The sequence below is a fragment of the Equus przewalskii genome, chromosome 31, assembly GCF_037783145.1.
Source record: "Equus przewalskii isolate Varuska chromosome 31, EquPr2, whole genome shotgun sequence".
Lineage (NCBI taxonomy): Eukaryota > Metazoa > Chordata > Mammalia > Perissodactyla > Equidae > Equus > Equus przewalskii.
Window position 1 is genome coordinate 4,960,298 of NC_091861.1, and position 13,981 is coordinate 4,974,278.

The following is a 13,981-nucleotide window of genomic DNA, read 5'->3' on the forward strand; positions in this document are numbered from 1 at the left end:
AGAAGGGGCTGGGGTCTCGTCTCCTCCCCTTTTGGATCAGCCAAGGCTTCAGGCAGATTTAACGTTCAGAACAGAGCCTAATAGCAGCAAAAGGCTGACCCAACGAGAGAGACTTGCTTTTGAAATGTGAGGGGCACACTTGCTTTTGAAGTGTGGCGGGGCCACCCACTGGTAGGAAAGGCCGCTGCCCTGAGATAAAATTCAGACCTCAAGGGAAGAATGAGTGCTACTGAGTGGGTGGTATGCCACCACTCGTTGGGGGCAACTAGAGAAGGTGGGGTGGGGGCAGGTGTTAGTTTCATCACAAGAACAATCATAGGACGAAAACCCTCAGATCCCTAAAGGAGTGTGGCGTCTGCCCCGGGTCACTCCTGAGACAGCTCTGACACAGGAAGGCTGAGGAAGGAGGAAATTCACAGCGAGGCCGAGGCGTGTGAGGCAGCGCCCTCTGTCATTCGTGTTGATGTGACCAAGGGCTGCAGCCGGTGGGTCCGGGTCTCTTTCCTTGAGAGGCTTGTTGGAAGTGACCCAGGTTTGGCACCACCTCCCCCTCCGGCCTCCACGCCCAGGGCCTGTGCTGCTCATCCCATGAAACTGAGCGGGTGAACACGGACACCCTCCTTCCTTCTAGTCCCCCGAGGGCCTCTTTGAGCTAAAGACTTGGCAAAACCCCATTCTGGAAGCTCCCCATTACCAAATCACAGAATAGTGTTTCTCTGCACACATACCCCCTTTATTTTGGAGAGGGAGAGAGAACATGTGTCTTTAGCTGACTACAAGTTTTTCTGTCTGGTTTTCTTTCAAATCTCTTGAGGTCAGTGACTAAGCAAAGTTTCCTTTCTAGAATCCCAAGTCTGGTGCTCAGGTTATTCAGTAAGCCTCAGTAAATGAGGAGAGATCATGTAAGAAGGGGAAGAAAAGAATGAAGAATGGAGTCACTGGCCAATATTTCCATCTGAACTTCCCTACATCATGGCTGAATGGCCTTGGACAAGTCACCTGACTCCTCTGAGCCTGCGTTTGCTCATCTGTGAAATGGGCATAAGAGCCCCTCTGTCTATTGAACTTAGTGTTGATTGCTTCAGATGAGGCTGGTCTGAGGAAGAGGAGGTTTATTAACAGCAAAGAGTTAGACAGAGATGAAGGCATCCTTCATTCTGTTAACGATGATGTAATTATCATAGGTATAGATCTTTAGCCTTCTCTGCTTAATATATAACCAATTCAGTGACAAGCTATCACAGTTTCAGAGAGCCACAGAGAGCATTTGGATGGAAGCAGTGCTTTCATAGCCAAATTTCCTCCAGTAGGCAATTATTTTGTTTCCTGTACGGTGGAACAATTCAGTTGCGTCCTACGGTATTGTCTTATGGGTAGTTGGCAGGGTTGAGGAGAGTAAATTCTTGGTAACAAACGATGGTACCTTGGTAAGAAGAGGTCCATCCACACCCAGCATCCTGCAGGCTGCGCCCTGGGGTATGTATGAGAAATAATAGCTGATCTGACAAGGCGGCTCCCTCTCTCTCAGAATGGTCTAGGATGGCAACGATTCTACTTGTTCAATTAGAGCAGCTGTGGCGGCTTCTACTGAGAGCAAGCCTAGTTCCTCTGGTTTCCAGAATTAGAAAGATTTGCCTGAACAGACACAACAGATAGAAGTTGCTTTAGGTCAACTATCTTGTAGATTATCTTTGTACAGGATACTGACTGCCAGCGAGTTGTAGGCAACTTGCAAGGGAGAAAAGTAAATGTTGAAGATGCAGGGGACTGTAAGAAATGTTTGTGCGTATGCCTCCACAGTGCCAGCTCGTACTAAGTACCTGATACACGGTTGTGCGTACAAATAAGTGCACAAGTGAATTAGGGGTCTGAAAAAGAGGTAGCTCCTCATCCCTACACTAGCACACAGTGGAGCCAAAACACTACACTTTGGTGGTGATGGGGCGAGGGGAATACTTTAACCCCAATAGTCCAACAAAATGGAAATATGATGAGATTTTAAAAGATCTAAGTCTTCTTACATAAAGGACTTAAGAAAAGAAGATTTAGTTAGGTAAATGTGAGCAGTAGAAAATAAGAAGAGCCCAGATTTATTTCACAAACATGTTTTGAACATCTCTGCATGCCGGGCATTGTGTTGATCTCTGGGGATACAATGGTAGTGCTAGACCTGCTGTCCTGGAGGTTTTGTGTAGTAAGAGATGATGACCTACTATTAGATGTATAATATGAACCAAAGTAAAGATACTGAAGGAGAAGCCTGCAGTTCTGCAAAAGCATCCAGCAGAGGCTGGAAGAAGGCTTTTCTGAGGAAGTGATTCTTGAGCTTGGATCTGAAGGAAAAGTAGAAGCATTCCTGATAGAGAGTGAAGGCGTGTGCAAAGGCCCTGTGGCAGGAGGAGCAGGAGGTGTGTTTGAGGGACTTGAGCAGGGCTAGAGCCCTGGAGTGCAGTGAGTGAGGCTGAAGTAAATTAGCAGTTGCTACAGCTATTTGTATATTATTTCTAAAAGTTTGTAATCCCTGAAGAGGCTGCTGGGTGTAAATACAAATGAGAACGTAAACTTTCAGGTGGTCAGAGCCTACAGGAGTGGGCATTTGGGGGGACGCCCTCTTCCCGTTGTGGAACAAGCAGAACAAAACCTAGAGAATGCTCAAAAGAAACGAATTCTCAAAAGAAGAGCAAGCTCAGCCAGGCTGTTAGGAAGGTGTGCGTGTGATGGAAGGCACAGCGTGAAGAGCAAGAACACGGACTGGCTACGTCAGAATCATGACACTGGCTGTGCCCGGGAGAGGACTGGGAGGAGGACGTGCAATACAGGCAATTTCAATTTTATGTAATGTTTGGTTTCTTGTAAATAATATCTTCTAAAAGAAATAAAACATTAACATTTGTGGATTATGGTAGTAGATGCACCTATGTTTTTATTATTATTTGATTTTTTCCCCATTTGGTTATAATATTTTTTAATTAGGAGGAAGGGAGGGAAGAAGAAGGGGTAGCAGGAAGGAGGAGGGGCTGGCCCTGGCCGATGGGCTGATCGCTTCTCTCTCCTCAGTTTCCTTATTTAATAAGAAAAAGAATTTTGAAGAGGATAATCTTTTATTCTTTATTTTTTGAGGAAGATTAGCCCTGAGCTAACTGCTGCCAATCCTCCTCTTTTTGCTGAGGAAGACTGGCCCTGAGCTAACATCCATCCCCATCTTCTTCTACTTTCTATGTGGGACGCCTACCACAGCATGGCTTGCCAAGTGGTGCCATGTCCACACCGAGATCCAAACTGGCGAACCCCAGGCTGCTGAGAAGCAGAACGTGCGCACTTAACCGCTGCCCCACAGGGCCGGCCCTGAAGAGGATAATTTTGATGATCCCTTCTGGCTCTTAAGACATTCTGGATTCAAATTCCTAAAAACAATTGAGGATCGAATAATTCTATGTGTAGGCTTGGGAATCAAGTGTCCCATGTCCAGTAATCCCCAATCGTTTAAAAGTAAGAGATCCAGTCTTGCTGGGCACAAGATGGCCAATAGCTCTCTTTTAAGGAGGCCAATGTATTGCCATTCATTTGCTAAGTGACATTTTTGAAAGCCCTGAGCCCACAGGATGCTCGTGTTCACCTGGGCCAGACTGGGGAACCTAGACCCATCAGAAACCTGTGCCTCTGTGTAAGGCATCTTGCCATTTGCCACATGTCTCAGGGGTTTCTCTGGGTTTGCAGGGCACCTGCAATGACAGCTACATCCACAGTGAGGCAAAAGAATTGCATTCCCTTCCCTCCAAACTTTGCATTAGAAATACAGTAATGGAAGGGAAGCTACACAAACAGATCAGACGGTAGCCGCATTAGTGGACCTGCCTGTGTATAAGTTGTAACACATTGCACGACACACCTCCTGGTTTGCTGACTTTCTTCAGACGTCCTTCTGTACTAAAATCAGTGTGTGTCTTACATTGAGCTACTTGATGAAAGAAATGCTGCTATGAGTTTCGGGGGTTTGTTGTGGATGTGATCCAGGACGGCATCGTGTACCACGGGGCCTTCATAAATGCTATTTAGTGCTGACAGCAGTGTGCGTGGCCATACCCTCCGTCCTCAGTTGTTTGAGCAGCCCCCTCCAGCCTGCCTCATTCCTCTGGTTGAGGGGAGCCCACACCCCACAGGCAGCAGAGGAGGCCCAAGGAGAGGTGACCGGGACCTTTGCGTGGCCAGCAGCCCTGGCTGAGGGCAGGGAATGTCGTGCTCCAGGCCATTGGCTGCTTTTGCTGCCTCTTCTCCTGTTTCTCTTATGAGGGTGGGGTTTCCTTACCATGCGTTGAATGAATGAGAATAAGAAATTACGTGTTGGTGGAATTTCAGCTGAATAATACCAAGTCTTTGCAAGTAAGAGCATGAATTTAAGCAAAGTTTCAAGTAAGCCGGGCTCAGAGAAATGGCTGTTCTGCTAATAATGAAAAGTACAAATGTTTTGATGTTCAAAGGTTAGCAAATGGGGCTCTTTCACTGCAGAGCGGCCTGATCCGGTACAAAGTGGAAACTGTTCCTGATCTTTGCTTTACAGCACTGTGTTTTCTAGGCAATTACATATATTTCCCACTCAGCATTTAAGGGATCTGAGCTGGCTGGAGACTCCTTTTTTTTAAAAAAAAGTTTCCTTTTTTTTTTAAAATAGTTTTTCCTTTTTGCAAGGAAACTGAAGTTTTAAAGTAACAGGCTTTCAAAATAGCACACTCAGACTTGTCTGCAAATTATTGCATTTGTCACAGGATTAGCACTTTCCGAAAGTATATTTGTACGCGAGATTCTTCTTTTGCCCAGAAGTGCTGTTTTTCACATTGTGTTATGTGGATTTAGGCAAAATGGATCCAGCCCCATGCGCTGGAACTTCCATTATAAAGGCAATCTTTGCAAATAAAATGGGAGCCATTTATCTTAAAGAACCACTGGGAAAGTTAAGTCTGTTGAAATGACGTAAACCCTCAAAAAAAAGAAACCAAGCCGTTGGTAACTCATGGTGGCTGCATCTGCTTTGCGAGCGTCTCTAAGTCATCTGTGTGCTGACTGCCCACAGCAAACCACTACGACAGACAGTGTCGTGGTTAATTCCCTATGTTCTTCCTCAGAGGTTCCCTTTGCCTTCATGAAGTGATACCTTTGCCGTACTTGTCTACTTGAGAGCGTTCGGGACCATTCCTGGTAAGAAAGCAGCACCAGTTGATGTTACTGGTCTGGTCTTGGGCTGCAAACAGTGTGTATAATGACCCATGTTTTTCCTCGCCAAAGAGAGGGGAGACACAGACGTAATTGAAACTTACAATGTCAGGGGGTAATTTTATTCCATTATTTTTAATGAAAATGAGGAGGTCTCCTAGCTAAAATGCTGGAAAATAGCCTTAGAGAAGCCCTAAGCACCCACATGTACTGTGTACACGTAACATGTAACTGAACGCACGTGGGGGACGTGTTCCCTCTCAGCCTCCCTCCCTGTCTCCCCTCTCTGGCCCCCTCACCCCAAGAGCGAGATGCTGTCAGTGGTGATCAGGAAATGCAGGGAACCACAGGTAATGAGCTCAGTATCCATTTTCCTTGTCAGATCTCCCAGCTGATGATGGAGTCTGGCCGGGAAGGCCTGACAGAAGCAGCGCTGAATCGCTACAATGCAGACAAGCCTTCCGCCTGCGGCGTCCCCGCCTCCCAGGGCTCCTGTGCCGCCAGCGAGACTTCCACAGGCCCCTCGGTGGCTGCTTCCTTCTTTGCAAGGTAAGAGCGGGGTCCAGACCCACGGTCCTTTCAGGTGAGCCCATCTGGTCAGCCTCTCACGTGGACCAGCTTAGCGAAAACACTAGGAAGGGTTTAGGGCCATCCTTTGACTTTACTCTTTAAGACAGGGTTTCTTAAACTCCCACTGCTGACATCTTGGGCCAGATAACTCTTTGTTGTGGGGACTATCCTGAGCATTATGGTATGTTTAGCAGCATCCCTGGCCTCTACCCACTAGATCCCATGGCACCTTCCCCAGGTGTGACAACCAAAAACGTCTCCAGACATTGCCAAATGTCGCCTGAGAGGAGATCCGCTACTCTAAGGATACGGGGCTCTAAAGCTGGTCCTCCATGGGGTGAGGACTTTTGTGGGCAGAGCCTATGGCTGGTATTTCCAGATTTATCTCTCCATTACCGAAAACGAGCTGCTTGAAAATTAACTATCGCAGAGATGGCAATTTGTTCCTTCCTGACAGACTAGCTGGATCATTAATAAATACTATTCAGCTAATCTTAGACACTTTAAAAATATGAGAAACAAAAAAGAAAGGTATTTCAGTAATGTTTTCTGTGTAATTTTAGCCACACGGCAGAGACAGGGCAGACACAAAGGACAGCTGGGCAGGAAGGCGCTTCACGGGTCGTCTCGTTTGCTCTCCTCATTTTGTGAACGAGGAAATTGAGGACCAGGCGAGTTCAGCTCTGAGTTAGTTCATAGCAAAGCCGGGAATAGAAACCAGATTCCTCTGCTTTTTGCTCTGTCACTCATTCTGTATTTGATACTTGGAAGTCAACCTTAGGAAATGTTTCTACGCAAGACTCACAGGCTCCCGAGTAAGCAGGCTGTGGAATCAGTAGCACCAGATACGATATCGGAAGACCCCCTTGGGTTCAGGTTCTGGGTCTGCCTCAGTCTCCCCTCTGTCAAGTGAGGATGACGCCCGGTCCTCAGGGCTGCTCTGAAGATTATGATAAGATGACTGGAAATGATAAGGCCTGTACAAATGTAATTCCATGTGGGCTTAGCTAGGATGTCAGCAAGAAGGAATATTGCATGGCCCTTCTTGTCATCCTCAGGAATGGTAACATCCAAAGCACAGATGTGGGGAAGGGGCTCTGATTAGGAAGGGAGCCAGTCAGAGGAGGAGCAGAGGGCTAATATTCTGGACTGAGACACAGCAAAGGCAGCACATGGGGCTTCTAGCAAGACTGGCCCTGATGTTCTGATTGTACCTTCGTGCCGTATGTATTGTCCTATGAACAACTGGTTCAATTTGGATATATGGGAAGTAACAGGAAATGTGGGTGTGCTGGCCACCCGACAGTGAGGGCTGTCACGTTAGCTCTGTCTGTACGTGAATTTCTGTGTTGCAAGCTCACTGGGAGGTCATGTGCATGCCGTTCAGGGAGGGGATAAAGAGATGAAACAGAACATGAGGAAATGCCACAGGCACGGAATATCCAGGACTCAGGTAGTTATTAGAGCGTGTCCAGAGGAGGGTGACCAAAGCATCGAGGAGCTAGGAAGCCATGACATGGCGGGTTTACTCTGGAGAAGAGAGCCCTTCTCTGCCCCTTGGGCCATCGTGTAGAAGAGGGATTTGGTTGGCTCTATAGAACACCCGAGTATGTGGGCAAAGGCTGAATAAAATCTACTGATGGAAGCTCAGAATGAAGGAGAACTTGCTCACAATCCAAACTGCTCGGGACAGAGTGAGGTCCCTGTCACAGAGGAGATCAAGCTCACACTGGAGGGCTGCCGGCCTCGATGCTGCAGAGAGCCTGCAGTGCTCAGAGGGCAGTCCTCAGTGCGCCTTCCTGACCTGACACACTTTGAATGTGAAAAGCCTTCCGTTCAGAGTCCATCCAGAGATTTTTACAGATCGACTGACTCACAAAAACCTCCAGAAGAAGGATTGGAAGCAGGAAGAAATAGGAGGTGAGGGCTCCTGATGGACCATGTTTAGGGAGAACAAGTGTTTCCTGCTGCAAGGAAACCAGCAGCGTTTCAGAGACAGGGAAGGCACAAGAGAGGCTGGGGAGGCCAAAGTGCTGGACAAACGGTGTGCTGGGGCCAGCTCTCCCATCCCTCAGAGGAGGAGTTGCTAATGAGCAAATGAACATCAGGGCAAGAAATGGCCAATGGCTGCAAAGATGGCCTTCGAGACTCTTGCTCATACAGCCAAGAGATAGGATGGAAACACTGAGGTGAACCCAAAATGGATGGGCCAATGATGTTGGTTGGGGGAGGCCCTGCACATGATGTTAGCGACAAACAGAGGCTGGAACTCATGAGTTCAGAACTGCAAGGGCTTGTGGTGCGAGCTTTCCAACAGCTGGAAAGGATCCAAAGGGCAGCCTAAGTCCTTCTTGTGACCCTCTTGGTGGTGAATGCTGATAGCACTTGGAGCTTAAGGGTTGAAGGCATTAAAAGTACATGGTTTGTGTTTAAAGGGTTTACAGTGTACAGTGTGGGGAAAAGTACCACGTGAAAACGAATGATTCTTTATATCTACATCTGTATCTATATCTATCTATCTATCTATCTATCCCCCCCACTCCCATTACTCTGTTTGCCCCGTTGCTCTTGTCAATAGTGCTTGGGCTTCCACACCTCCCAAAGAGGGGGGCAGCGTATTAACCCCCTCCCTGTCACAGATGGGAAGCTAAAGCAGAAGACTGAGGGACTTTCTCAAGGTCCACAACGGTAAGAGACAGAACCAGGGATGTATCTCACCTCTTTGGATCCCCAAAGTCCACGTGATAAGTGAAAACCAGCCCAGCTTATGTTGTCAGACAGTAACTGAGTTCAGGGTCCAGGGGTTTTCCATTTCAGCTGAAGCACAGCTATGGAAGGTTAGGGGACAGCGGCTTTTGATAGGGGTGAAATCCGGACCCGTGGCTGGTCCTAAAACTGGAAATGCTTTAGTGGTTATGGTTTTATATCGAAAACAGGAGTGTGTTTGCACATAGCGATTTGGGGGCAGAGTCAGCTCCTACGCCTCAAATCTGTGCTCACTTCTTTTCTCCTTTTTCTGCTTGACTGTGCGATGGAAACGCCACACTCCGAGTCTGCAGGACTAGAACCCCCTGCAGCTCCGAGTGAGGACACAAGGGTGCCTGCTCTCAGGAAGCTGTGCTGGGCATCAATTCATTTCACATGGGAGGGGCGCCACTTGCCAAATCTGTGGCCAACATGGCTGATGTTTACTGAACACTCAGTATCCATCACTCACTGTACCAAGTTCTTAATTTGCAAAATCTCCCTTCATCCTCAGAGTAACCCTGTGGGGTCCATCCTGTCATTTCCTCTGTTTTATAGATCAACAAAGAGGTGTCCTGAGGTTAAGTTACTGACCCAAAGCTGCACAGCCAGGAAGGGGCCGAGTGGGGAGTGGATCCTCATTTCCTCTCACTTGAGAACTCTTGTTGCTTTTCTCTATGCTAAACAGGCACAGTAAGATTCTTTATTACAGACGTTTTTCACCATAATCGTGAACTGATGATCAATGCTTATAAAACAACGTTTGAAATAAGTGGGCCCTGCAATTTGTTGAGTGTTGCAGATGTCCACTTGTCTCTCTGATATGAGCCTTTCTTTTAAAATGTTTACTTTTCAGAGCTGTGGGGAGAGGTCTGGGTGGACCTTGTTGCATTTCAGATTCGACATCTATAAAATAAGAATTCAGTTTCTGAGTAAGCAGCGATGCTTTTGCCCAGGGCTCTCCCAGTGTGGTCGTGACGACTGCTGGCCCCACACTCTCACTGGGCTGTGATACGCGTGGAAATTCAGAGGAAGCTTTGAGAAACTTCTGTGGCTAGTTAACAGAGTAATTTTATGTCTGTTGAATCTATGAATAAAGAAATGGGGCTTGTATTTTGAATATAATTAGAAATAAGAGAAAAAGTGACTCCTTCACCACAGACAGTTTGAGAAGTGCTGCTTTGGGAGGCATGAAGCCCAAAACACTTGTCCTTTTCTGTCTTCTTGCCAGAATGTCTTTATTTCTGTAAATATCAGCGTCTTGGTAGACTGCCTTTGCTTCCCAATTTCAGTACCCTGTTTTTTGAAAAATACTTTTTTTGGTGTAGAAAAAATAGTAACAGTGAAATGGTAAGAGTAATACTAAAAATATTAATAGAAATCATAACCAAAAACAGAGATTGGCATAATTGATCACCAAGTTGGTTAACGATCGTGTGTCAGCTTTGAACTTTTCAAATGAAGACTCTCCTTTGCAGGATTCCCATGTTAATATGAAGCGGTGAAGTAGGTGTAATTAGGTTTTCCCATGTATGGACTGTTCACTTTGGATAAAGATTTGCTTGTTTTTAAATTTGTCATGATCTTTTCTTCTCATTTTATTAAAGCACTGTGTGTTTAAGGTGTACAGCATAATGATTTGACTTACATTTACAGTGAAATGATTACCACAGTAATTTTAGTTAGCATCCATCATCTATCTCATACAGATAGCAAAAAACAGAAAAAGAAAAGAAAGGATTTTTTTCCTTTTGATGAGAACTCTTAGGATCTACTCTCCTAACAACTTTTAAATGTACCATACGGCAGTGTTAACTGTAGGGGAATTGGAGGAAGATGGTTAAGAGATGCACACTTCCAGTTGTAAGAGAAATGAGTACCAGGATGTAATGTACAAAATGATGACTATAGTTAAGATTGACTTAATTATGGGCTTTGTGTTTTAAAGTATGAAGTGCATAAAACCCAATAAAAACTCTTGGGTGAATCCTCAGCATTCCTCATTTTTATTTGAAGAGGAGTGGACAGATTCTACATTATGCATGGAATTGCCTTGAACCTGGTAAAAGAAAACGCATCTCTCAGACGACCTCATTTCACATCGATGTTCTTTCCCAAATGGCCTGAATAACCATTTAAAATCGTGTTGTTATTGGTTTAATTCATGCAGAAAATAAGCCTCTGGAGGATTTTAATCTACCTTCAGAGCAAATGTTTGAAAAGTAGTGAAAATTGCCAGCTAACGCGTGAGCTTTTCAAAGGCAGGTTCAGGTTTGGCAGGACTCGTGCTGCCGTCTCTGTGCGGTTGCTAAGCACGTGCGTTTTTGGTTCTGTCTTCAGACACCGCTTCTTATTGTAATATTTTTTGTTCGCAGCTCTTATGTTTAGTTCACAACCTTTGTGAGATGATCATTTTTTACCAAATTGAAATCAAGTTTTCAAGTAAAATTTTATAAAGGGCATTTCTGATTATCATTGATTTTTTTGTAATTTCCTTATTTTCTTTATGTCAATAAATGCCTTTAAATCTATTTTCACAGGTTTTGATTACTTCAGATGACTCACTGTCTCCAAATCCTTTATTCTCCGTCCATTTGCTCATTACTGGGCAAATCACATTAGTGAGAGCTTCTCTCCGTCTCTCTCTCTTCCACTGTTTTTCCAGTAACAGGGTTATTTTGTATTTATCGACTCTCTTCTTGAAGATTTTGACCTTTACCCAATTTTTCACTGTTGATTAAAGATGCATCTGTCCTGGGTTTGGAATTTTCTGGGTAAATTTTGGAGTTCACCTCCGTATCGGGTTGCCCTCGGATTCATTTTGTGGGCCCATTTGCTCGCTTTCTCTTTCTCACTCGCCAAGCTGTCCCTCGTTTCCTTCACCAGCGCCGCCAACTCTTTGCCTTTGGCCTGAGCGCATTCTTTTTTAGAGATGTTATTATATTTCTGTCCATCTCGCCTTCTCATGCGATCTCCAACTGTTGTTTTCAGACCGCGCCTGGTCTTACCTAACAGCCTTCTCCAAGCCCCTCGAGCACTGACTGTGCAGGGCTCACTGGACCCGGGTCCCCTGGAGGCCGAGACTGCTGTGGCATTAGACCCAAACCAGCTCAGGTTCTGGGGTCAGGGGCTGAGCTGAGCTGAGAGGGCCAACCCCTGGCTCTGAGGCAAAGGCTTTCCTAACACCCCACAGTAGTACTGGGTGATGTGCGAGGAGTCTATTAAGTCGAAGAAGGATGAGAAGGAGTGTGAACCTGCTCAGGGTTCTTTTGTTCTTACATCGGATTAAGTTCCCTTTAAGGATGCTCACCTCTCCCATTAGAAACACATCAGCAGTTAGTGCCAGAGAAAAACGATCCTCAGCACACTACAGTTGGTCTCAGGTGATCTAGGAGGAGAGCAATGGAGCTGGGGGCCCAAGGTCCGCCTCTTACCTACCAGCTCACTACGGAGAGACCGAGCAGAGCTTCCGTCTCCAGTTTTGCAGATGGGAATTTCATTTCCAGCACCATGTCCATCACGATAGAATGAAACCTCTCAAAAAACCTAAGAGTTTTGAGGAGCTCATCTTGTGGAACTCTCTGTATTATTATTATTGTTTTTCCTGTCCTTGTTTTGTTTTCATCGAATCATACTGTACCTACTCAGGGTCTCATTCTATCCTCTCCCTGCCTTAATCTCCTCCCTCCCCGACTCCAGCTCCCTGCCTGCCTGTTCCATGGCTCCCACGGAAGTGGGGCTACTGTCAAGCTTCCTATGGGACACCTGTGGTCAGAGCTGACATGTGTAATGATGCCATTTGCTCATGGGACAAGGGTAACAATTGAAGGGGAAAGTGGGTCTTAAATTCAGCTGCCACTCTGCTGGCTGAGCTGAGGCGCCTCGGGCTGGGCATCTATCCAGTGGGGCGTCTTTTCCTCAATTGCACAAAGCTGCAGTCTGGGCCTGTGTTGCACCAGCTGTTCCTGCCTCCTTCCTGGGCGCTAAGCAGTGTCAGGACAGCCATGTCTCAAGGCCTGAATTGGAAGTCAACCCCCACCCTCTGGGTTTCTTGTTTATTTGTTTCTGGAAGGCCATAGCTTTACTTTTCTTAGAAAAAATCTCCTTCTCAGAAAAGAAGGGACTCTTACGTGTGTAAATTGATGGAGCGAATTTTTAGGAATTGTAGTTATGTGATTATACTTTCTCTCGAATGCACAGCAGTTGCAGTACGAAAGGAAAACATTAAGAAGGAGCCAAATGGATATTTACTGCCCTCAGATTTCAAGAGCCCCAGGAAATAGTTTCAGGTGTTTGCTGCATAAAGAATTAAATCCTTGATTTCTTATGAGAGACAGCGAAAGCACTGAAGAAAAAGTGGCCATAATTCAATGTCTACACTATTATTCCTTGTCTTTTAAAAACAGTCCTAAAACGCTTTAAATAGATAATTCTAACATCCAATACCCAACCCCAGCAACCTCTGGGACTGTTCTGTTTTGGGGTGTGCAGACTATAACAGAAATGGCATTCATGGCTTGGCCCGCACCATTCTGAGCTAGTGATCTAAACTAAAGAAAATGGCCAGTGTCCGCAGCCCCTTCCTGTCTGCTGCTGCAGGGAATGTGTAAAATAGGGCCTTTCCCGATTAAACAAGTCCTTTGTCTGACTGACGGCTGGTTGGGGTGTTGGCAATCAGCTCACAACATCTGGGAATCATTTGCACAGCTTCGCCTAGGTTGAAAACCTCATTGCTGCCTTGGTGTGGATGTGTGAAGGCAAAGCAGTTTCAGTGAGCCTGAAGGATCCCAGTGATGCTTGTCAAATATTCTCAGGGGTAGGCAATCTAGTTCTTTTTTTTAATTAATTTTTTATTGAGGTAACATTGGTTGATAACATATAAATTTCAGGTGTACCTCATTATATTTTGACTTCTGTGTAGATTACATTGTGTTCACCACCGAAAGTCTAGTTGCCATCTGTCACTGTACACATGTGCCCTTTTTCTAGTTCCTATTGTATGTTTTGAATGTTTTTTTACCAATGTGAGGGGGAAGGGAAGAAGTGTTGGATAAAGCAAAGAGAAAGATGGAGAAGCCGGTGGTTAAATCCACCGCCCGCCACTGACATTCTGACGTTAGGCGAGTAACGTCACCTCTCTAAGCGTCAGTTTCTTCTGTTAAATGGAGATCCTCAAATCTACTTTATAGGATTATGGTGAGGATTAACTGAAAATGTGATTGTACTTTATAAACTTCATCTGAATCCTAGAGATGATGTTAAGATGGCACTTGCTATGAAAGGGATGGAATTCTACCCTCAATGGGAAATCCAATGAATTCTCGATGTTCTCTTTTGAGTGGACAACTTTTGTCATGCCTGCCTTTAAAGAGTGTTTACATGGCACTTTGTCATCTGGCCTAAGGACCACCTAGGACCCCTGCAGCAATTGTAAGGGTGGGGCATCAAGCCTCAGAGA

At 45.7% G+C, this 13,981-nt stretch overlaps 1 protein-coding gene across 2 annotated transcripts in view; it reads left to right on the forward strand.

The window, feature by feature from the left end:
• KIF26B (kinesin family member 26B) overlaps positions 1-13,981 on the forward strand; it is a 442,768-nt gene that overhangs the window by 199,097 nt on the left and 229,690 nt on the right. For both annotated transcript variants that reach the window (XM_070602597.1, XM_070602599.1), the window contains one exon: positions 5,591-5,757. In XM_070602597.1, coding sequence (XP_070458698.1) covers positions 5,591-5,757 — 167 coding nt within the window. The remainder of the gene's footprint in view (positions 1-5,590; positions 5,758-13,981) is intronic.